This window comes from Schistocerca piceifrons, chromosome 5, assembly GCF_021461385.2.
Source record: "Schistocerca piceifrons isolate TAMUIC-IGC-003096 chromosome 5, iqSchPice1.1, whole genome shotgun sequence".
Classification (NCBI taxonomy): Eukaryota; Metazoa; Arthropoda; class Insecta; order Orthoptera; family Acrididae; genus Schistocerca; species Schistocerca piceifrons.
This window is the reverse complement of record NC_060142.1, coordinates 519,970,284-519,996,457: the sequence shown is the minus strand read 5'-3', so window position 1 is coordinate 519,996,457 and position 26,174 is coordinate 519,970,284. Positions and strand designations below refer to the sequence as shown.

At 40.2% G+C, this 26,174-nt stretch overlaps 1 protein-coding gene across 2 annotated transcripts in view; it reads right to left on the bottom strand.

The window, feature by feature from the left end:
* LOC124798690 (guanine nucleotide exchange factor subunit Rich) overlaps window positions 1–26,174 on the bottom strand; it is a 305,412-nt gene that overhangs the window by 204,184 nt on the left and 75,054 nt on the right. Inside the window, exons 4-8 of one of the 2 annotated variants that reach the window (XM_047262195.1) lie at window positions 21,641–21,818; window positions 21,433–21,566; window positions 21,069–21,098; window positions 8,726–8,817; window positions 8,187–8,460 (exon numbers count right to left, since the gene is read on the bottom strand). In XM_047262195.1, coding sequence (XP_047118151.1) covers window positions 8,187–8,460; window positions 8,726–8,817; window positions 21,069–21,098; window positions 21,433–21,566; window positions 21,641–21,818 — 708 coding nt within the window. The remainder of the gene's footprint in view (window positions 1–8,186; window positions 8,461–8,725; window positions 8,818–21,068; window positions 21,099–21,432; window positions 21,567–21,640; window positions 21,819–26,174) is intronic. The other variant, XM_047262196.1, reaches the window with a different exon arrangement.

The following is a 26,174-nucleotide window of genomic DNA, read 5'->3' as shown; positions in this document are numbered from 1 at the left end:
AGAATGTTTAGGCAAGAAGGGGTATGAGAAACTTGATAAATTTTACAAATTACATAAGGGGATTTTATTTCGGAGAACAGATGTAGATTCTGATAATTGGAAACTGTGTTGGTCAGAGGCAGATGCTGAAAAGCTGATTATTTACATACATGAAAGTTTTGGTCATTGTGGGATACAGAAGTGCATTCAAAAGATACAAGAAAACATTTATTTTTACAATATTGGAAAGAAGGTAAAAAAAGAATTGACAATCTGTGACAAATGTCAGAGAGTGAGCAATCAAAGACGTGGTGGAGAGATGCAAAACATTATTCCGGAAAAACCTTTAGATCTTATCGCTGTGGACTTATATGGAATGTTACCAAAGAGTAAATATGGTCACTGTTACATATTTGTTATGGTAAATGTATTTTCAAAATTAATTAAACTACATCCAGTGAAAGAAGCTACTAGCTATGAAATTATAATAAAAATTGAAAGAGATTATTTCGCACAGGTGGGTAAACCAAAAGCTATATTATCAGATAATGGTTCACAGTTCACCTCTAAAATTTGGAAAAAGTTTATTGAAAGATCAAAATTGAAGCATATACTTATATCTGTTTATTCTCCATCCACCAACCCTGCAGCAAGATATATGAGGGAAATTGGGAGACTCTGCAGAACCTATTGTAGCCATAAACATCCAACCTGGTTTGACCACATTCGAAATTTTGAAGATCTTATGAATAGCCTACAACATAGTTCCACAGGATTTTCACTGTATGAGATAATGTTTAATATCAGACCTCCAAATCTTATATCAGAACTTATTGAATTTCCTAAATGTACATCTTTAACCATGCAAGAGAGAGAAGATATTGTCAGGGAAACTATGAGGAAACAAGGGGAAAAGAGGAATAAAAGACATAACAATAGGGTAAAATTAACCACTTTCAAAATTGGGGATCTTGTTCTGGTCAAATCTCACGAAAAATCAAAAATGTTAACTTCAGAAATTAAAAAAAAATTTTATATCTATATTAGGCCTTTTGAAGTCATAGAAAATCCACATCCTAATGCTTATCGTTTGGTATACCCTAAGTCAAAGAAATTATTTGGTCTCAGGAATGTTGTCTCTTTGAAACTATATAAACAGAAATCATAATTTCAAAATTTAAATAACCTATTATCATCTAAAACAAAAGTCCTCCACTGGAATATGCTTGCTGGAACAAAACTACCTGTACAACCAAGTATGTATATTTGCATGTATAAATTAATAATTTGAAGTCACATGTTAATTGAAAATGATGAAAAAACACTGTTGTAACGAAGAATGAGAGAAAGTTTTATTTTTACTTTTATTACAAAAAAAAGTCTCCATAGTGATCATTTCTGTATTTTTCTAATTTTTAGAAGCTAAGTCTTCCCTGTGAGTGAAGGCATGCATGTGAGGACATGCATGCAAAGGTATAAGTTTCAAAACCAATTTTAGATAAAGCCTCATGATATATGAGCAATTTATTGTTCTTTATACTGATGTTGTGGGGAGCGAAAGTACTCTTCACAAGAATGTGACTTGTAGTAATATTGTAGTAGAGAGGCAAGTGTACATAAATCATTGTAAAAAAAAATTAGATAATACTGATGTATCTTTAGCTGTACTAAAAGAAAGAAAAGCATAAGAAAAAAATATATATATATAAAATTCAAAAAGAAAATCATAAGCAATATATATATATATATATATATATACACACACACACACACACACACACACACACACACACACACACTCCTGGAAATTGAAATAAGAACACCGTGAATTCATTGTCCCAGGAAGGGGAAACTTTATTGACACATTCCTGGGGTCAGATACATCACATGATCACACTGACAGAACCACAGGCACATAGACACAGGCAACAGAGCATGCACAATGTCGGCACTAGTACAGTGTATATCCACCTTTCGCAGCAATGCAGGCTGCTATTCTCCCATGGAGATGATCGTAGAGATGCTGGATGTAGTCCTGTGGAACGGCTTGCCATGCCATTTCCACCTGGCGCCTCAGCTGGACCAGCGTTCGTGTTGGACGTGCAGACCGCGTGAGACGATGCTTCATCCAGTCCCTAACATGCTCAATGGGGGACAGATCCGAAGATCTTGCTGGCCAGGGTAGTTGACTTACACCTTCTAGAGCACGTTGGGTGGCACGGGATACATGCGGACATGCATGGTCCTGTTGGAACAGCAAGTTCCCTTGCCGGTCTAGGAATGGTAGAACGATGGGTTCCATGACGGTTTGGATGTACCGTGCACTATTCAGTGTCCCCTCGACGATCACCAGTGGTGTATGGCCAGTGTAGGAGATCGCTCCCCACACCATGATGCCGGGTGTTGGCCCTGTGTGCCTCGGTCGTATGCAGTCCTGATTGTGGCGCTCACCTGCACGCCGCCAAACACGCATACGACCATCATTGGCACCAAGGCAGAAGCGACTCTCATCGCTGAAGACGACACATCTCCATTCGTCCCTCCATTCACGCCTGTCGCGACACCACTGGAGGCGGGCTGCACGATGTTGGGGCGTGAGCGGAAGACGGCCTAACGGTGTGCGGGACCGTAGCCCAGCTTCATGGAGACGGTTGCGAATGGTCCTCGCCGATACCCCAGGAGCAACAGTGTCCCTAATTTGCTGGGAAGTGGCGGTGCGGTCCCCTACGGCACTGCGTAGGATCCTACAGTCTTGGCGTGCATCCGTGCATCGCTGCGGTCCGGTCCCAGATCGACAGGCACGTGCACCTTCCGCCGACCACTGGCGACAACATCGATGTACTGTGGAGACCTCACGCCCCACGTGTTGAGCAATTCGGCGGTACGTCCACCCGGCCTCCCGCATGCCCACTATACGCCCTCGCTCAAAGTCCGTCAACTGCACATATGGTTCACGTCCACGCTGTCGCGGCATGCTACCAGTGTTAAAGACTGCGATGGAGCTCCGTATGCCACGGCAAACTGGCTGACACTGACGGCGGCGGTGCACAAATGCTGCGCAGCTAGCGCCATTCGACGGCCAACACCGCGGTTCCTGGTGTGTCCGCTGTGCCGTGCGTGTGATCATTGCTTGTACAGCCCTCTCGCAGTGTCCGGAGCAAGTATGGTGGGTCTGACACACCGGTGTCAATGTGTTCTTTTTTCCATTTCCAGGAGTGTGTGTGTGTGTGTGTGTGTGTGTGTGTGTGTGTATATATATATATATATATATATATATAAAAAACCATCAGTAAAAAAATACATTAAAAAAAATTCAAAAAGAAAATCAGAAGTAAAAATATATAAAAGGCAAATATATAGAAAAAAAAAACACTACACTATATATGTCCAGTATCATTTTTATTGTACAATATGTAAGCAAAATGAAATTAACATTAATATGGGGAACAAAAAATTTAATTATGAGAACCAGTTGGCACAGTGTGATCAAAGAAGTGGTTGTAGATATCTTATTCTAGAAAATGAGTTTTATCTTACTATTATTTTCAATCTGTATGCTGTATTTTAGAATATTTCTCATGTATGTTTTATGCCATGTATATTTGTCATGTTAAATAATTTCTTTACTTGAATTTTTTTGTGTATGAGATTGATGGGGAAGGATCATTGCAACAACAGCCAGTAACAAGTCCACAGATTTAAAGAGTCCAAATTTGGAAGAGGTTATCAGACTGCATCATTAATGTACTAATTGTGTAATACAGATCCATTACTGAGTGTGGTCGGGATTTTGTTGTATATGTTCATAACAACAAAAGCCCGGGGAGCAGTTGTAATGGATCTGGGAGATGTGTTATTTTCTACTGGATTTGTCGATACCAAATTTAATGAGGGAAGTTGTAAATGTTTTCTTATATTTTTGTCAGAATTTTTTAAATTGTAATTTGCCTTATTTTATGCTAATTTACTTATATTTTTGAGAGTGACAGCATATTGATTACTATTCGTAGATGTGATGAAGAATATCAAAGAGACTGATTACAAGTGGAAGCTTGTGTGTTGTGTAAAATGTCTTTGACGCAGGAGTCATGTTTGTCTGTAGTCAGTCGGCAGTGAACTCTTGGTGTGTGTTGACGATAGAACAATGTGCAGGTCGCCACTATAAATATTTGCTAGTGAACAGGAAAAAATGAATTATGTTACTACTTTTTTTATATAAACTTTAAGAAGAAACCACATTCAAAGAAATGGCATTTGAAGCACCAAAAATGAGGCATAACACATTGAACCAGGTCATTTCTGCAGCCAACGAAACTGCATTGTGGAATCATACTTCCACTAGACGACTGAAGCCAAGACAAATATCGTCTTGTAAACATTTCACAGAAAAGGTACTGTCACGAAATATGCTAAATACAGTATATAAAAATAGTGAGCATATTTCAAGTTACCAGCTATGCAAAGGAACACAGGAAACAGGGAGCTGAACACACATTTGATGTTGACGGGAAAAAAAAAAAAAAAAAAAAAAGGGTTCACTGGTGGTGCGCAACAGAACAGAAACTCGTAAATCCTTCAAAAAGTAAGTATGCATTTCAAGCATAAAAGTGTGAATGTCCAGATGTTGAAAACTTGCTCAATTTTGCAATCCAAAATAGGAAATGTGGATCTGCTGTTACAACAGAAATGATTCTAATTACAGGTTGCAACATAGCACATAGAAGAAATAGTTTTCCAGTAGGATTTGAAGTTTTGCATGGGTAGGTTTGGCAATTTATGCAGCAAAATAATTTGTTTGTTGTAGAACTACAATTGCGCAAAAACTGCCTCAAACTCATGAAGACAGTTTATTATCTTTCCAGCATTACGTAATCTGACTCTGACATGAAAATTGTTGTTTACCTTCCCAAGTAGGGAATGCAGAGCAATCGCCGGTATACCTTGATATTCCAAGCAGCACTACAGTAAATAACTTAAGTGAACGTAGTGTGCAAATACGAACATTTGGTGCTGAAAAGCAGCGGTGCAGAGTGATGTTAAGCATTATGACTGATAGAAGAAAATTGCTACCATATGTGGTTTTTTAATCACAAAACCCTCCCCAAGGGAGAAAGCTTCCCACCTGGTATCATTCTAAGAGCTTGCGACGGTAAGCAGATGACAAGAGAAAATGGTCCTAGATTGGATTTCAGTAGTTTGGAATAAGTGGCCAGGAGCTCTTCTTCGTTCAAAATCATTGCTGGTGTTGGACAGTTTTCATGGGCACACTGGTGACTGAGTGAAACGGAATCTGAAAGAAGGAAACTGTGACTTAGTTACTATTCCCAGCAGCATGAGAAGTGTGTTGCAGCCTTTGGCTGTATGTATAAATCATCCAACTTTGATGCCAGGTGACCATTTGCAATGTTCTTCTGAGTCAATGGTGTGCCGTTGGATTTTGACCACTGGGCGACCTATATGGGAAGAACTTATAATTAGAAGTTTAAAAAAAAACAGAACTTCCAATCATTTTGATGTGACTGAAGATGACCTTTATGGCAGTGGATCTGAGCAACATTCTGGCTCATCTAACAAGGATGAAGATTCATATGCTGGTGATGCTGAGAAGTGATTGTGCTTAATTTGGGTGAAATAGTATGGAGTAAATCGGACCAACTGTGTAAAGTTTTTATGTGTTCAGATTTATTGCACTTTTAGATATATATTTTCAGCCAAAGCCATAAAAAATTATCGTTACTGGTAATCTGTTCAATGTTGGGTGAATTTTGCCTCCATCCGTCTAAACTAGATTGAGTACAATTCTTCGTTTAAGTGGCCATGGATTTGGCAAATGCTATACACCCGCTAAAGGTATTTGAACTCCATATTTGCAACAACTAAAAATGTGGAAGCAGATAACATATCCAGATGTAAGCAGAAATCAGACAAAAATACCTCACTGACAATGTTTTCAATAAATAAAATGAAACATGTATCTCTACGAGCAGGAAAATGGCTTTCTAATACCTTTAATAATAAATATGATGTATGCAGTCACTGCTACATATTTTATAACAAACCGCAACTCCATTGAATACATCATCAAATTTAAACCACATCAAATTCAAATACATACACTCCTGGAAATGGAAAAAAGAACACATTGACACCGGTGTGTCAGACCCACCATACTTGCTCCGGACACTGCGAGAGGGCTGTACAAGCAATGATCACACGCACGGCACAGCGGACACACCAGGAACCGCGGTGTTGGCCGTCGAATGGCGCTAGCTGCGCAGCATTTGTGCACCGCCGCCGTCAGTGTCAGCCAGTTTGCCGTGGCATACGGAGCTCCATCGCAGTCTTTAACACTGGTAGCATGCCACGACAGCGTGGATGTGAACCGTATGTGCAGTTGACGGACTTTGAGCGAGGGCGTATAGTGGGCATGCGGGAGGCCGGGTGGACGTACCGCCGAATTGCTCAACACGTGGGGCGTGAGGTCTCCACAGTACATCGATGTTGTCGCCAGTAGTCGGCGGAAGGTGCACGTGCCCGTCGATCTGGGACCGGACCACAGCGACGCACGGATGCACGCCAAGACCGTAGGATCCTACGCAGTGCCGTAGGGGACCGCACCGCCACTTCCCAGCAAATTAGGGACACTGTTGCTCCTGGGGTATCGGCGAGGACCATTCGCAACCGTCTCCATGAAGCTGGGCTACGGTCCCGCACACCGTTAGGCCGTCTTCCGCTCACGCCCCAACATCGTGCAGCCCGCCTCCAGTGGTGTCGCGACAGGTGTGAATGGAGGGACGAATGGAGACGTGTCGTCTTCAGCGATGAGAGTCGCTTCTGCCTTGGTGCCAATGATGGTCGTATGCGTGTTTGGCGCCATGCAGGTGAGCGCCACAATCAGGACTGCATACGACCGAGGCACACAGGGCCAACACCCGGCATCATGGTGTGGGGAGCGATCTCCTACACTGGCCGTACACCACTGGTGATCGTCAAGGGGACACTGAATAGTGCACGGTACATCCAAACCGTCATCGAACCCATCGTTCTACCATTCCTAGACCGGCAAGGGAACTTGCTGTTCCAACAGGACAATGCACGTCCGCATGTATCCCGTGCCACCCAACGTGCTCTAGAAGGTGTAAGTCAACTACCCTGGCCAGCAAGATCTCCGGATCTGTCCCCCATTGAGCATGTTTGGGACTGGATGAAGCGTCGTCTCACGCGGTCTGCACGTCCAGCACGAACGCTGGTCCACCTGAGGCGCCAGGTGGAAATGGCATGGCAAGCCGTTCCACAGGACTACATCCAGCATCTCTACGATCGTCTCCATGGGAGAATAGCAGCCTGCATTGCTGCGAAAGGTGGATATACACTGTACTAGTGCCGACATTGTGCATGCTCTGTTTCCTGTGTTTATGTGCCTGTGGTTCTGTCAGTGTGATCATGTGATGTATCTGACCCCAGGAATGTGTCAATAAAGTTTCCCCTTCCTGGGACAATGAATTCACGGTGTTCTTATTTCAATTTCCAGGAGTGTATTTCATTTCTGTGGTTTGGGATTCCTATGTTACGTACATCTGCTTCTGTTTACAAGCATGTGTTGAACTATATGTTGGCTGCACTGTAACAGTTGTTGGTGCCAACTGACGCCATTTGATTTATACAGAAACATCTACTCTCATCAGTCGGTGTGCATTTCAAGGGCAAAATTCCGAATATCCAGATGTGGAAACAAAGTTCCTTGTCTTTTTTGAGAGCAGCTACTGTATCAAGTTTTTCTATACACAAGATACATGCACTTGTCATTTTGAAATTGATGATTTATGATTTGAGGGCAGGAATTCCAAATTATAGCATGCACCATTATTTTTCAAGCCAAAGTTTAGGGAAGAAAAGTGTGACCTATATTCGTGCAAATATGGTACATCTATTACAATGTCTCAGTGATGTTGCAGCTGTATAAATAACTAATGTTTTACGTCAGATAGCTTAATTATCACCAGCAGTCTTTTGTACATCGTGGTTGAAAGATACCAACAGCCCTGCCAGCTTCTTTCACCATCCAAAGTAGTACAGCTTCCATGATTTGAATGAAAAGTGATAACAAATGGTTTACTTGAGCATCAGAATTATCTGGTAATAATTAACTGTACTAATCAATAAAGGTTAAATAAAAAAGAGTAATTCAGTATATTAGCAAGACTCACCATACTTGTTACAAGTAGAGGGTTACTGCAAGAAATATCTACATTAAGGCCATAATCCCAACCAAGAGTGCACATCAGCAGAGCACCAAATGTGCTCCATAAGGAGATTCCACCCTGTTCCCAAGCTACAGCCATAGCACAGCCATCTGGTGTCCAACGAATACATTTCACAGGTCCAGGCAAACCTGGATAATCTTTATTTGACAACATAATATGATGTGACACTTCCAAACCACCAGTGCTCTCATCAATACAATATACAACAGCCTGGGAGCTGAAACAACAGAATACATGCAAATTTAATGTCAATGCCATTTTTAATATCCAAAGCATGGGATATCATTCAAAGTATTTAATACATTATGTTAGGTTCTGTAGTAAAAGCATGACAATTTATATCAAAATTATTAAGATAGTCCAGGATTTGACTTCTCTGTCAGCCACAAAGTAGGAACTCCTGTTGTATATTAATGCCCAGTAGGTAACCACAACTAATTAAGGAAAAGAGCAGAAAAGTAAGACAGTATGAAAAATCTTACTTTCTCCTTCCAAACACAATGAGTCGGTACTTGTGATTAACACTAGCACACGTGGCATCTTCTAAGCTTTGGGCCCAAATACCTTGCACCTGCTGTAAGGACAAAGAAGCATCCAATTATGTCTTGCATATCAGTTTTACTTTTTTTATGTTAATACAAACTAAAACAAAATTCTAATGTACTGTCTCAAAATAATATTAACTTAAATGCTGAACAACATAGAAATAGTACTCATTAAAAGCAACAAACATCTTTCAAGAGAAAACATACAGGAATGTATCAAACTGCCCACACTTAATCTCAAGCTTTCAAGACTCTTTCTTCAGAAACTATAGAGCATAAAATGGAAAACCAAATATGTAGAAGATTAGTGTGTTCACTTAGAAATATCGGTCAAATGAGGATACGAGGTAGCATACAGAAGAAGCAGAATAATAAAATGTAACTGATACGATTCTGATTCCCCACCTTCAATCAAATGAATTAATTCTCTGACTGCTGCAGACAAGTTAACTTCTCAAACTCCACTATTCTCCACATGCTGAGGACATTTTTAAACATGGCCTCTGGCTTTTTTTCTTAACTGCTGTGTTTACACATCCTATTCTGCAAACCCTCTCACTGCTGTGGACAACTTACTTATATATCTAGCTTATTACTGACACAGGGAGAAACATCATGGAACAAAAATTAATTTCAACGAAAATTTTCCAATAGATGTAAGCATCTTAACATAAATGAGATCAGCTACAAATGACAGATGAATCGCAATACAACGGCTAGAGTTTGAAATGCACATTATGCCATCCGTAACGTTCACTATGCATGGCTGCATAAGTTTGGCAGTCAACAATTGTGGCACTATTAATCAGGTAACGCCATCCACCACAGCAATGTTGTACCACAGTGGATGGGAAAAAAATCAGTTTTTAGTTGTCTTGAGGCCAACAATGGTTTCTAACTGTTGAGAGTCTGTCGCAAGGTGTGTTCAGTATGCTGTCCAACATTTTCTGTCTCAAGTTGAAATCAAGAAACAGTATGTTCTAAAAGAGATCAAAGTGTCTTTGGGGTCATGTCCAGAATGTTGCACAACGCATGTTTTCAATCCAGCTACATTCGTAAGTGGCCGGTGTGGAGTTGCTAGTCTCCCATCGGGCACCTTCCCAGGTGCTGGATTAGGGAACATTCACCAGATATGGTGGAAACCTGGGGTGGACCAAAAATTGCAAAACAACAACTGCTGCCTTGCAGTTGGGAGTTGTGTCACCAAAGGCTAAGGGAAGAAAACCCTGATTAAAAATCATCCGTCCCCTGGTAGGGGTTAGACGCAGGGTTGACAGCCTGCTCTGTAAATAACAATTGTTGCGAAACTTCTACAAAGTGAAGTCGGGCGGATGAAGGAAGACAGACCTGGCATGGAAAAGGACGAAGAGGATGGAATACAAGTAAATGACGGAGGGAAAATAAGGAAGAAGAGAAATATAAGGCGTAGATCAGATCTACGTATTGGTACTTGGAATGTGCGATTCCTATATCTACCAGTAGCTCTGAAAGAAATGCTGGATCAAATAATGAATCTGAAGCAAAGTATAATAGCACTACAAGAAATTAGATGGACAGGGAGTGGAGTTTTACAAAAGAAAGAGGCGAATATATTCTATAGCTGCAGCGAAAGAGATCATGAGCTAGGGACAGGATTTGTTGTACACCATCAATTAAAGCATTTGGTAATAGGGTTTACTTCCATTAGTCCAAGATTATCAACACTCAGGATAAAGGGGAAATTCTTTAACTATTCCATAATTAATGCCCATGCACCAACAGAAGAATCCAAAGAAGAAGAGAACGAAGTATTCTATGAATCTTTGGAAAGAGTATATGATGAGTGCCCAAGCCATGATATTAAAATAATAGCCAGAGACCTAAACACTCAGGTGGGAAAAGAACAGATTTATAGACTGGTAATTGGCCCCCACTGCAAACATGCAACAAGTAATGAGAACGGAACAAGGCTTATACTGTTCGCAGCATCTAGAAACATGGTAATAGGATCAACACTGTTCCCACATAAAGAAATACATAAGGGAACATGGAACTCACTGAACGGAAACACAGTAAACAGATCGACCATGTGATGACAGATTTGAGACACAAATCGGACCTATGGGACGTGAGGAGCCTCAGAGGCCAAAACATAGATACAGATCATTTTCTGGTATGGGCACGGGTAAGGGCAAGGATATCTAACGCAGTGAAAGGAGTCTGAGCCAGGGCACAGAAATATAACAACTTTAGAATCAGTGGAAGTTAGAGAACAGTATCAGGAGAAGATAACTTGGATTCTGGAAAATGTTGGAGAATATAACAATATCGAAGATAAGTGGGAAGCGATAAAAAAAAGAGGACATCGGCAAGAGAGAGACTTGGAATTGGGACAAGACAAGTAAGACCATCATGGTTTGATAATGAATGCGAAATGGTAACTGAAGAAAAGAACAAAGCATATAGAAGGACATTGCGATCACATTGTATGAGGAGGATATAAGACGAATACAAAGAAAAATGGAGGACTGAAAAGAGGACTCACCAAAGAAAAAAAGAGAGAATGGATGAAAGCAAGTGTCAAAGAAATGGAGCTCATGAGAAGCAAAAATTAAATAAGAAAATTCTGTAGAGATGCGAATGCCGCACGGAAGCCTTTTGATAGTAAAACAAGCTTAATAAAAGATGAGACAGGGAATATAATAAGTGAAGAGAAGGGAATATGCGAAAGATGGTGCAGGTATTTTGATAGTCTGCTAGACCCTAGAATAACTATACCAGGTAATCCAGAAGAAACGAATGGGGAAGAGGACCCAGACAACAACACTACCCCACAAAGTATAGAAGTGAAAACTGTCATGAAGAAATTGAAAAACAACAAGGTGGTAGGGACAGATGGTATTCCAGCAGAACTGTTTAAGCGAGGAGGCAAACAGCTGAAACGAAGCCTTCTGAAAATGGTCACCAGAATATAAGAAGAGGAGAAAATGCCCTAACAATGGAAAGAGGGTATCATATGTCCCATATATAAGAAAGGAGATAAGATGGAGTGTGGCAATTACAGAGGGATCACACTACTTAATTTGGGATATAAAATACACTACTTAATTTGGGATATAAAATATTCTCTAATATACTATTCGACAGAATACTCCGAATCATACAGAGGGAGACGGGGCCATACCAATGAGGATTTCTTCCCGGGAAGTCAACTATAGATCAAATATTAACCTTAAGACAAATCCTGGAAAAAAAAAGAATAGGGGGTTGGCACGCATCACCTCTTTATAGATTTCAAAGCAGTTTATGATAGCATAAATAGAGAGCAGTTATATCAAGCGCTAGATGAACTGGGAATCTCAAGAAAGTTGGTAAGGCTGGTGAGAATGACAATGAGCGAAACGCAAGGTAGTGTAAGAATAGGAGGAATGATGTTCGCTACACTGAGTATTAAAAACGAAGTGTGACAAGGGGATGCATTGGCAAGTCTTCCCTTTAATGCCGCCCTGGAGAAGTTGATGAGAAACTCAGACCTTCTGAACAGGGGAACAATCTTCTATAAATCAGTGCAGATACTGGCCTATGCAGATGACATAGATATAATAGCAAGACACCAAAAAGCAATGGAAGAGACATTTACAGCTCTCAAACAGGCTAGTAGGAACATGGGGTTAATTATTAATGAACAAAAAACAAAATATATGGTAGGTGGAAAAGCACATAGAGAAAATATGCCAAATACAACAACAATGGGCAATTGTATGTTCGAGAGAGTTGAACATTTCAAGTAACTGGGCTTGACAGTTACGCATCTAAATGATAGCTCCTATGAAATTAAGCAGAGATTAATACTAGCCAATAGAGCCTATTTTGCCCTAACAAGACTTCTATCCTCAAGGCTCCTGGCTCGTACCACTAAATTAACTATCTACAAATCACTTACATGACCAGTGCTTACATATGCCTCTGAAGCCTGGACATTAACAACTTAAGATATTGAAACACTGGATGCATTTGAAAGAAAGGTACTCAGATGAATTATCAGCCCAATCTGTGAAAGAGGAAGACGAAGGAGGAGATACAACCATGAGTTGTAGATCATATACAAAGACCAACCCATCAGAAGGATAGTGAAATCATCCAGACTGAGGTGGGCAGGGCATGTGGCTCGCATGAATGATACAGAAGTACCAAAAAGAATATTACAAGGAAAGCCAGGAAGGTAGAGAGGATGTGGTCGACCAAGAGCCAGGTAGGAAGATGGCGTAATCAAAGATCTTAGGAAGCTGGGCTATAGAAACTGGAAATTACTGGCAAAGGACTGAGAGAAATGGAAGGAAATTGTAGAAAAGGCCAAGGCTCATCATGAGCTGTAGAGCCTATAAAGAAGAAGAAGAAGAAGAAGAAGAAGAAGAAGAAGACATTCGTAACTGGAGCACTGAACACAAGATCTTTCAGGTAACCCCATAGCCAGAAGTCACACCGATTAAGATCAGGTGATCTGGCCAGCTAAGCTGAAGGGAAATTACAGCTGATAATTCTAGCATTACTGAAATGCCTCACCAGAAGCCACATCACTGCATGTGCACAATGTGCAGAGGACAGTCATCTTGCATAAATATCATCATACCCATATCCTCATGGTGTTGAAGGACTGGAATGACATTGGTGTGTAAAGGGCTCTTATAGCATTTACCATTGAGTGTACACACCTTTGCAGAGTGAAATGGTACCATTTGATATGCATGCGGTTTTGCTGTTACCCATATTCTGCAGTTCTGAGTATTGACATGTCCTTGCGGATGGAAAAGGGCTTCGTCTGCCCACAGAATGTTCCATGGTCATCACTGTCTACTGACGTGCAAGCAAGAAATTTCAGAACGAATGTTTGTCTTGCTGGCAGGTCAGCAGCAAGCAACTCCTGAACATGGGTGACTTTTAATGCATAGCAATGCAGGACATTTCATAGGATTTTACACACCGTGCTCACAGGTATGTCCAATGTTCAGGCAATTCCCCATGCACTGCATGTTTGTACACCACTGCTTGACCCCTCTTGCAAACACTGTGGCCCCATCTTCAACAAACATCAAATCAACTACTTTCCTCCCTCTGATTCATTGGGCTTCTAAAGAACCTGTCCTTTCAAATTTTGTAATTATTTTCTCCAGACCCTTAGCAGACATTGAACAAATGCCTTTTTTCATACCCTTGAGTGTCTGGTACTTTTGCAGGACTATTTGTGCATAGTCATGGTTCTTGTAAAAGAGCTTTACCATCAGCGCACAATCCTTCGTAGAGACAGTCATTCTGGGCATCTCATGCGTAAACTGAGGAATAGTCGAGTGTTGTGTGTCTGTTGGTGTACATGTTCTGACGCTTACAGTACCATCTATTGGTCAAATTTTCATTAATTGTTTTTATCCATGATGCTTCCCCTTGCATCAATAATATGCTGTTCAAATCTGACATCATTCTCAGCAGTGGTTCTCTTTCTACTGGATTTTGAAGCTGAAACTTTAATTATGGACATCCTGTATTTACCATACAATATACATACCACTTTGCATGCTATCATTTGCAGAAAAACCTTGTTCCACTATTTTGAACTGTTTATGAAATATGACAATTGTTATGACCACATGATTCTTGGTGCACAGGGACAGAATTGGGTACGCCGTGTACATCAGTTGGATGAGTATAAAAACCAATAACTCAAGAACAAAACTAATGTTCTCAATTTTCAATAAAATTCTGATATCTTACCTACATTTCATACACTTCAATGTATGAGCTACAATCAACCATGCGCAAAATCCACTCAATGCGTTTTACCTCTGCAAACTCTTTAAAATTTCATATAATGCTTTTCTCAATTTGACGCAACACAGAAACCATGACAAATAATGAAAAGAAATTCAGTAGCCTGTCAAGAAAATATATCAGACTCAATGTGCTAAAACCAATTTTTTTCAATGAACAGTTTTCTTAAAATCAGGTAAGTATTTCACATCAGCTGGCAAATCCAAAGGGGCAGCGGCACATTCCATATGACCATCCACTGGTTATGAAAACAACTAACTCTAAAACATAATGTGATACTGTCCTGCTCTCAGTTGTATCTTTTCTACATTTTGTACACAACAATGTACGAGTTAAAATCGACCCTACACAAAGTTTATGCAATGTGTTTTTACCTCTGCAAACTCTCTAAAATTTCGTGCGATGCTTCACTTATTTGGTGCAGTACAGTCACTATGACGAAAAACGAAAAGAAATTCAGTCCTTTATGAAGTAAAGATTGTGGTTAAACAAGGGCTTTATGAAGATAGCGGTCAATAAATGATGACACATTGTATTCGTACAAGCACTATGATGCAAAAGAGATGACAGGTGAGTTAGTTAAAAAATATCGTAAATTACATGAATTTCCGATATGAACTTTTAGTCACTGATGCACAAATGGGTGCTTCATTGTTGAAGAGCTCCAAAAATCAACTATAGTGGTTGTTCACACAATGTTATTCGCAAATTTAGATACAAGAGTTTAATTTTATTGCTTTTGCAACAAGTTAAATAGTGAAAAATTACAATAGTCCAGTTAACTTAGCCTATTTTTTAGTTTCAATAACTGTAACTTTATTTCCAAAACTATTAATTTTGTTGTCACTTCAAGTTGAGTTGCCAAAATGTTACTGGTTGTGTACAAGTATAAGGGTAAGATTCATGTTTCAAATAAATGAGTAATCTTGTTCATTGACATGTAGGATTCATTACATACAATTAGCTAGGCATTTACTACTATTCCGCATTCTGTTATGTTCGAGGTGCTCTAGGTATGTTGTGTGGCAACGAGACTGCCACCCGGCATGCTTGTATCATCTGAAGTATATGTCTCTGATATGTTTGTTTGTGTGGCCATCTTCTGCAGCAGCTGTTAACATCTGTTATTATAGGTTATCTGTCTTGAGCTGACTGCACTGTAATTAAGAAGAATTACACCAGATGCGTTTCGCTTTTATTTACAAACCATCTTCTGTGGTATTCTGTAAATTGGATACACATTTTTGTACATTTATTTTTTTAGTCTTTTAGGTTAATAACACCATTTTCTTTATGAAGTTGGTCTGCAAGCTACTTATGGTGTTTCTTTACTTAGTCTGTACCTTCCCCTCTTGCTAGCAGTGTTTGGTGTTGACAGGCTTCATTTCACATCTGCAGTTTTTGGCATTTTGTATTGTTTCCTGCACTGCACTATTTATAATTGACTTGTCTTGTATGTAGGTACAGACGTGAGGGGGTGGTTTTTTTCACGTCTCTACTACATACAAGACATTTCTCTCTCTCTCTCTCTCTCTCTCTCTCTCTCTCTCTCTCTCTCTCTCACACACACACACACACACACATATACACACAGTCCCCATTTGCGAGGGTTCCAGTTGACTTTCTTTATTGTGGGTTTGAAATCTGTCAGTTGGACTCTTGCTCTGAAATCCATCTACCCTGGTATTAATCAATCACTCTTGGAATAGGCATGAAAGAATATATTTCTCATAAGCAATGTATTTATTAATCAGCTAGAAAGATTTAACACAGCCTTCTGAGACACTTCTTCCCAGGGAAGCTCTTCATTCTTGGGAAGCCCAACACCATGGAACTTCCCGCAGGAGGACCCCCATGGCACATCATACATTGCAAGGTGCAGTACACTCTGAGAGAGTTATGTCTGATGACATAAGCATGTCAGGTGGCAGCCCTGAAGTTGTGAACTAGTCTAACCTCCATATCTGCAGAAGTAAGCATTATGACTGTTGGATAACTGTCATCAATTAAATTATTTAGTTCAAACCAATTGCTGTTAAGCACAATTTTAACATTATCTTTTGTAAATAGTTTTTGTTATCTGTTATAAATTTCATTAGTCTAAATATTCACTTGCATGTGTGAATGGACAGACATCGTTGACAAAAGATAGACAACCAAAATAACTTCAAAATAAATTCACTAAATGTGAATAACTTGGCTTCAGCTGTGTTAGGTATCAATGAACTATCAATTGATGAAATATGAAAATTTGTGCAAGGCTGGTACCCAAATGCAGATTTGCCACTTATCACGAGCAATCGCCTTGATCATTAGGCTCTCCGTGTGTGCCTCCCAGACCAACCCAAAATTCCACATGTCACACTATCTACATCCCTATACCACAATATCTTACATTCATAACTAAATGCTTGCAGCTATACCCTGTGTTTTCACACCAATAGGAAGAGACTATGAGGAATTGAGACCTATGATACGCACACCTTGGCATGTAATATTTATCTGCATATGTCAGCAATAGGTAGTATGACAACACTTAACACAGCTGATGCCAATTTCTTCACATTTAGTGAATTTATTCTGAATTAGTCCGCAGCCCTTGGTAGCATTCTCACTTCCCAAGCACGGGGTTCCGGGTTCGATTCCCGACAGGGTCAGGGATTTTCACCTGCCCTGAGATGACTGGGTGTTGTTGTGTCATCGTCTTCATCATCCATCCATCCATCCCAATTAGGTCTGTGGAAGGCAACGGAAAACCACCTCCATTAGGATCTTGCTTAGTATGGTGGTGCGGGTCTCCTGCATCGTTCCCCTATGCTCTGTCAAGAAGCATAGGACTTCATTTCTATTTTCCATTCGGAATTAATTTTGGTCAGCTGTCTCATCTACAATGTCTGTTTATCCAGCAAATATCACATGTTGAGGCAGACAAAAGACAATAACATCATAGGTCTCCATTCTCATTGTCTCAATTTTACTGGTATGGAAATATAAAATATAACTATGAGCATTTAGTGATTAATGTAGGAGACTGTGGTACAGGGATGTACACAGTGTGACTTATGGTAGTTTAGGTCAGTCTGGCAGGCAAGTACAGATAGCCCAATGGTTCAGAGGACCATTTGCAATAAGCAGGAATTTGGGTCTGAGTCCCAGTCTGGTACAAATTTTCACACGTCACCAATAGGTAATACATTGAACCTCGCATATCTAAATATTCACATTGTCAGAGTAAAAATTTCTCAAATTAACTGTAGGATGATTTTATGTTACAACAGCTACAGTTGGTATCTAGTTTGAATGATGTTTCAGAGGCCCTTGGGTGTTGGAGAAGTGTCGGTGCACAGGCAAGGTAGCAGAAACAGGCAAGCATATGCACCTCGTGGTTCACTGGTTTTGAGCCACCATGGAACCATGAATTTTTAGATAGATCTCTACATGATTAATTTTGACCTGAGTGCCTGGCTAACGACAGTTGACTATTCATTTATTTTTATTTATCATAGGACGAAAATAAATACAAGCAATACGATCTTAAATCTCCAGATCTAGTTCCTGATCCATCTGATGTCCCTTTGTATGCTCGATGGGGACAGTCAGTAATGACATAGTGGACTGACAGTAAGGAGGCACCACTGTCAGTACCTGCATTTCCACTGTAAGTATTGACACTGGAAAGGGGCGCAACAGGGTTGTTTCCCGAGTGCCAGAATGGTTTCATGGACTTCAAGCATTGGTGTTCTGCTTGTGCAATATCCAGTGAATGGGAAGCTGAGATCTTTTGCATAGTCAATGTAAAATCATACAGGTAGCTCATTAGGTCCAGCAACCCTTCTTCTGTCAAGTAATTTTTAGTTAATTTTGTGTTCCACAATCAGTTATCTCAATAACTTTCACTTTGTCAATTTTGTGATGATTAAAGGAAGAATGATAGTACAGTACTATCCTTAACTATCAAACAATTCTGGAAGACTGAGTTCAGTACTCTGGTCTCCTCTGAATTATACTCCACTTCAATGCCAATACGATCACTGAAATCTGCACATACAGCTTTTATCTGCTTATGAAAATAACATTAACATCAAAACTGTAGCAAAAATGTTACTTCATGTTCGTTGAAGACTTCTTACACTGCTTTCCTTATATTCATTTGATTTAATTTGGTTTAAATCTAACAAAAAACTATTTTTGATTCTGTAACAACTTCGTAACACAGTCATTGAACTGGGACAGGTCTTTCCTATATCACATGAGAGTGCTTGGCACACACATCTAAGACAAATTGCAAAATACTCTTGAATTTTATACATTGATACTCCACATTTTTATACCCAGAAATGAATAGTTGAGACTGGTTGCACTATTCTGTAATTTGTTTCTTGTTGCACTTGCTAAGAAGAAATATTTCACTACCTTCCTAATGCTGCTTACAGGCATCAGTTCCCTCCTTATAAGTTCAGGTCTGTTTATCATGAGTTAACTGGACTGGTTAAGAGGAAACTTCAGAATATCATGTTGTTATTTGCCAGAAATTGTGTAGGCAATTGTAATAGCAAGAGCAAACACAATATACTGAATATAGTACTAATATAGTACTCTATAGCACACCACATAAGATACAGGTTGGGCATATCGCTGTACACATTAATTGCACGAAGGGAATTGTTAGACATCGAACGCCGAACTGTAGTTGGAATTAGGCACATTGGACATTCCATGTTGGAAATCATTAAAGAATTCAATATTCTGAGAGCCATAACAACAAAAATGTGCCTATAATATAAAATGTCAGACATTACATCACAACATGGACAACACAGTGGAAAACTGCTTCACTTAACAACAAAGAGCAGCAGTGTTTGTGTACACAATATTCACCATACAGTGGAGATGCTGAGTCGCAGATAAGCTCAACAAAAAGACTGTCACAAATCCTTCCTGGACTTTCCAGAGTTTGTGTAGAGTTGTGAATGCATACAGATAACCAAAACTGTGAAAAACCACAGAAATCACAGTGGGACATGTGACGAACATACCTGTTAGGGCAGTGCGGCGAAATTTAGTGCTAATGGACTATGGCAGCAGACAACTGACACAAGTGCCTTTTCTAACAGCATAACATCGCCTGCAATGCCTCTCCTGGCCTTGTGACAATATTGGTTGGATCTTAGACGACTGAAAAACTGTGGCCTGATCAGATGAGTCCCGATTTCAACTGGTAGGAGCTGCTAGTAGGGTTCATGTGTGGTGAAGACCCCTTGAAGCCATGAACCCAAGTTTTCAACAAGGCATTGTGCGAGCTGGTGGTAGATCTGTTATGGTGAGGGCGGTGTTTACGTGGAGTGGACTGGGCCCTCTGATCCAACAGAACTAATAATTGACTGAAACGGTTATGTTCAGCTACTTGGAGACCATATGCAGCCAGCCATTCTTGGACTTCATGTTCCCAAACAACAATGGACTTCTTATGAACGAGAATGCACCATGTAACCGGGACACAATTGTCCAAGATTTGTTTGAAGAATATTCTGGACAATTTGAGTGATTGATTTGGCCACCCACTAAGCATTTATAACCGAAACGTCAGTTAAATCCTGCAACGCCAACATGTTCACAATTATGGACACCTACAGAGGCAGTGTGGCTCAATATTTCTGCAGAGCACTTCCAACGACTTGTCGTGTCCATGCCACATCGAGCTGTTGCACTACCCCGGGCAAAAAGAGGTCCAACATGATATTAGGATTTGTCACCTCAACGTATCTCTCAGTGGTGGCTGCAACTCAAAGCAAACATTTTGAAAGGGCATTTATGCTCTACAAAACTGAATAAGTAGTCAGTGGCTGATTGTAATACCTTAACCACTACACTACTCAGACTTACAAAAGCTGTGAGATGAAATCGAAGTAAATGTGGCACTTTAGCAAACCCCCAGTAACTTCAAGCAAATCTAATTTCTCACATTTTATTTTTTTATCTGAAATATCATTAACCCATTTTCTTCACATAAGGTACTTTCCAACCTCACACATGTGATTTGCTCCATTTTGTTAGGTGTTATTTCTATCCTCCTCGTCATTTTCTGCTGATTGTGCTTAATTTCTTATTGAAGATCCAACTGTCTCTTTTTGGTGCTCTATTTCTTCTCAAGAATTTTAATGACATATTTTTGTTTCCAGTGTTAAAAATATGTTGCACTTTGATCCTTGAATTTCCTCGATATTTCTCTCAAGAAGTGGCTCTTGACAGTTTGAAAATCAAACCACCTTCATCTCATTCCACTGTTCCCATTGCTTTTTCCTCCATAGCTCCTGAAGAATAAACCATGTTAGAGCAAAAGCTTGAGATTCAGTGTCAAAATATTTTTGGAGCTTTATGTCTTGCAAAGATCTATTATGTACTAAAGTTAGGTCACCTAACCTATATTTGAGACAAGTTACAATACAATACTGAATTTACGTATTGGCTGTCTGCTTACCAGCTCTTCCTCTGAGAGTCCCAGGGGATGCTTAAATAATTGGCAATGTAACAAAACAAAACTCATAATAAATTATAACAAAAATATTAAAAAATAATAACTGCAATTCACACATTTCAAGATTTTTAATAAAAAAAGCATAATTCTAATACCTACTCTTACCTGGAGAGAGAGAGAGAGAGAGAGAGAGAGAGAGAGAGAGAGAGAGAGAGAAACAGTAGTCATTCTATTTATGCATAAGTGTTGGCATGCAAAACAAAGATTAAGTAAAGTAAATAAATCAAGTCAGAGCAATATATAATAATAGTGAGATGAAGCTGAAGATTCACATAACAATCAAAACAAGATTTTGGAAATAACTTACATTCGGGTCAAATTTCAAAGACGGAGCTGTAAGGAAAGCTGCCCTTCCATCACTAAGAACAACTGCAAAACCACCAACCAATGGAGAATACTCTATGTCAATGACATGGACATTCACTTCTAAGATGGGCACAGCTGTAATCACAAACATCAATAAGGCACTTTTCATTTAAGACCAGGGAATTAACTATTTACAAAAAGTATCTCACCTTTAGATACTTGCTGGTCTATGCAAAATGGCACTCTTTTTAAATCTAAACAGTAATCACGGTTCTGACTCCCATCCCATTTATATCTCAATACATGTCCCAATGAGGTTGCCAACATTAACTCATCTCGAATACATACTAAACTTGTTATGCGGCCATCTACAAGTACCTCCTTGTCCTGCAACCAACCACACAATATTATCAAAGAGTTCAAACTATAGAACTGTTATACTTGGTTGATCAGCGCGTTGCCATGCCTGTATGTCATACGTCTTCAACTGAGGAAGGAACACAGGGAGATGGACGGAGGGGGGGAGAGGGGGGGACAAAACATAAAAATTATTTATACAGGTTCCACACAATAATAATACACATAATTGAATAAGTATTTAAAAAGTAACACTAATATCTGCATGGTTCAAGTCATCTAGTTTATTTTAGTTAAATAATTATCTTACTGGTCTGCAGAATGTGGTTAATAGTTTTTTTTCTAGTATTTACATTCAAATTTTTTCTACTCAAGCAAAATTACACAACTATTACACTGTAACTAAATAAAAATGATGCAACACTCACTATTATAGTGTTGGTGTCCAGGAATTGTGGAATCAGTAATGAAGGAAGTACATCCATCCCCCTTACTACCTGGTCCAAATCTACCTTAACTGATTAAACAATATGAGAGAAGGAAAAATGCTATTTACCATATAGCAGAAATGCTGAGCCGCGATAGGCACAATAAAAAGATTCACACAATCATAGCTTTCAGCTATTAAGGCCTTTGTCAGCAGTACACACACACACACACACACACACACACACACACACACACACACACACACACAAGCGTAACTTGCACACACATCCGCGCTCTCAGAGAGCTGAAACTACAGTGCGAGCAGCATCACCAGTGCATGATGAGAGTGGTGACTGGGTGGGGGTAGGAGGAGGCTGAGGCGGGGAGGGGGAGGGATAGCATGGTGGGAGTGGCGGACAGTGAAGTGTTGCAGTTTAGATGGAAGGTAAGAGAGAAGGTGCGGAGGGGGGAGGGGGTAAGTAGTGGAAAGGAGAGAAATAAAAATAAAAATAAATTAAAAGACTGGGTGTGTCAGTGAAATGATGGCTGTGTAGTGCTGGAATGGGAACAGGGAGGGGGCTGGATGGGTGAGGACAGTGACTAATGAAGGTTGAGGCCAGGAGGGTTAAGGGAATGTAGGATGTATTGCAGGGAAAGTTCCCTGCGCAATTCAGAAAAGCCGGTGTTGGTGGGAAGTGTACCCATATGGCAGAGGCTGTGAATCAGTAACTGATTAAATGTGTCTAGTGAATATAAGTTTTTATTTTGTCTTTTTCATCCTCTTATTGTTTTCAATTGTTTCTCTTATCACTTCTGCATCCATCCTTTCACATCTGCATCCATCCTTTCACATCCTCTCAAAAATTTCCAAATAGATTTGTTTATTTCAGCATATTGTACCATATTTATATTAGGGTTTGCTTGAAACTAATAATTACTTCACTACATTTGAGATTATTTCCTTTTGATCTCTTTGTACCTATCCAGCTTTTGCAGTTCAGATAAACACTTTTGTTCCCTTTAGCCTATGTTTGCACAGCTTTCATTTTCTAATGTGCTGAACTTGTTGCTTAGTTTAATTTGATACACCTCATTTTTCTTAGATAACTTCTTTATAGTTTTGTATCTGTTTTACACACATACTGTAGTATTTTTTAACTGTAAAATATGACCAATTTTATTTTTAGTTCTACTTGGTGCTTACCACATCTATGTCTTGTATGTTTTCTTTTGGAAGAATGTATTAAGGACAAACATTTTGTTCTTAGCAAATTTAATTAACATATGACCTCTGTTATTTCTGCCAAAATTTCCCACTGGACCCAATAGTTTCAAAACCGAATGTTCAGCTCAGCCACACACCTGGCAATCATAGTACAATCAGAACAAGTTCAGGGTCTAGTCAATATGGCATAGAGTAGCATGATCTGCATCCCAAAAATGTGGGCAAGGGAGCAGAGAGTATTAAGCTTTCACATTCAGCTGGCCTTTATTTACAAATACGGGGTTGCCATGTCAGCTTTTTATCAAAGCAGAGGCCCAAAACTCCAAAACTTCGCATGGTGTAACAATCTCCAAGTACCCAAGTAGAGTGCTGGACCAATATGGACCATGCTACGACAGCAGAAATAAATGACTTGTGATTTTGCAGGTGAGAAATGGAAGCCATGTGAAAAGGAGATCCTTCAGATGACTCCTTGGAGCTGCCATTCAGCCGAGACTACAGATTGAGAGCTATACGAAATACAAAAGTAGTCCACATACAGCAGATGGGTGACAGAGGTCACTAGCCTACAAATGGACACACTGAAGAGTGTAACTCTCAGCACAGAGCCCTGCATGATGCTGTTCTCCTAGACACATAGTGAACTTACAGATGTACAATCTCTAACATGAAACAACAGATGAGACAATAACTGACAAATAAGAAATGGTAAGGAGCCTTAAGTGCCCTTTACTGCCCCAGTCATGGTGTGTAAGTAAAATATGATGGCATCAAGCAGTGCTGTACGCCTTATGTAGTTCTAAAAAAACTGCAGTGAAAAGTTGGCATCTAGAAAAAGCCTGTCAGATGCTATTTCCAACATAACCAGACGGTTGGTTGCATAACTGTCCAGCTACCATCCTGTGAAGCAGTTTTCTGAGCACACTGCTGAGGCTAACTGGTCAGTAGCTGTCAATGGATGTTGGGTTTTTGTCTGGTTTAAGGAGAGGAACAATGATACTACCTGGGAAGTGTGAAAGGAAAACACCTTCTAGCCAAACACAGTTAAAGACCCTAAGTAGATGGAGTCTGAGTAGCATTCCAATGTTGGAGCATCTGATTATGAAGAGCCTGAAGCAGTTCCTAGTTAGTGAAAGATTTATTACATAATTCAGCATGTCTTGAACATTCGAAAGGCGGCTGGATAAGAAAAGAATGCCAATGCTACTGCAAAGTGTGTCACGAGGTGTTCAGCAAGAACCGAAACATTGGTAGATATACTGTCATGAACGAGGAGACCATTGACAGTTGTTGATATTAAGTGACTCAGTAGATTACGGAGCTTGGCCCACACCTAGGATTCCCAAGGATGAGGTGTAACACTCCCAGAATCCCTTCTTACTGCATTTAATTGGACAGCAAGAATTAGTGTGGAGCCACTTCAAAGTGATGAGAGTGGTCTACAACTGATGTTGCTTGAGACAATGCAGGCCCTTCAGTGATCCTGAATAACTGTCCAAGTGCCTTCAGTCCGATTGGTACTGGCTGGTGGACGAGTGAGCCCATAGAAAGTTGGATAAAATTTCCAGCAGCACGGGATCATGTCAGAGACATCTCCTGCAACCTCTCTTACATTATCTGAAGGATGGGGCACAAAGTTAGTGATGAAGGTATAATATCACTGTCTGTTGGCTCTCTGAAGAGCCCAGTGTGGCAAGTGGTCCATCAGGCAGTGACAAGGATCACCAGAAAGTGGTCATTGTCATAAAGATTGTCATGCAGTGTCCGCTGTGGTGAAGCCATCTGACAGGAGGGAGAGATCATAAGGCTGATATCCAAAAAGTTGCCAGGGGTGCCAATAAAGTGCGTAGAAGTACCATCATTGAGAAAAGACAGATCAAGGTTTAAGCTGATTAATTAGAAAGCCCAACCAGTTGAAGTGGTACTTCCCCACGAGGGGTGGTGCACAATGGCATACTCAAATAGAAAAAAGTGAGAAAGGGGGCTGGGGCAAAGTGACACTTGTTTGATTAAGACAGTCATCTCAAGGCAAGTAATTGTCTGCCTCATTCATTGTTGTAGTCCTCTCAGATGACAATAACATCCATTGCAGTTCCATTGAATTATCACATGGAAGGTGTTCTGCTTAGGTGTGAATGTCACCAGTGGTGGTGGAACGAACATCAACAGATATCAATTCGAAATATGACGACATGTGGGGATCTGACACCTCAGGTGTTGGCAGAGAAGCCTCCTTAAGAGATTTCTTCTTTTTCTCTTTCACAGCTTTTGGCAGTCAAGGATCGTGTGAGGACCTGCTTATCCATTGCTGGTGTAGGAATGGACAAAGAGTAAGCGGCACTGGGACCCACAGTCGGGTTCTCGAGCCACTGGGTCATGTTGGATCAGTGGTATGTAGATTTCTGAGGGGACTGTCCTGAAAGGGGGGGAGGGGGGGGTCCTGTTACCAGTAGATGCCACGGGAGGATGTTTCTTCTCTTGCCAGGTGTGGAGAATGATTCCCGAAGATGGTGGCACAGGAAACACTATAGAGGGGGGCCTATCAACTCTCCCAGAGGTCGACTTCGAGGGAGCAAAAACAACAGGCATTGCCGATGGTATGGTCACAGTAGCAGTGGAATCTGATATCACAGACTGGATAAAAACAAGTATTTTTCTGAGCTTAAAAGTGAGAATTCCTGGATTTTCCATTCCTTGGTTAGGGTGGCACTTTTTGGGGATAGAGGAGGGTG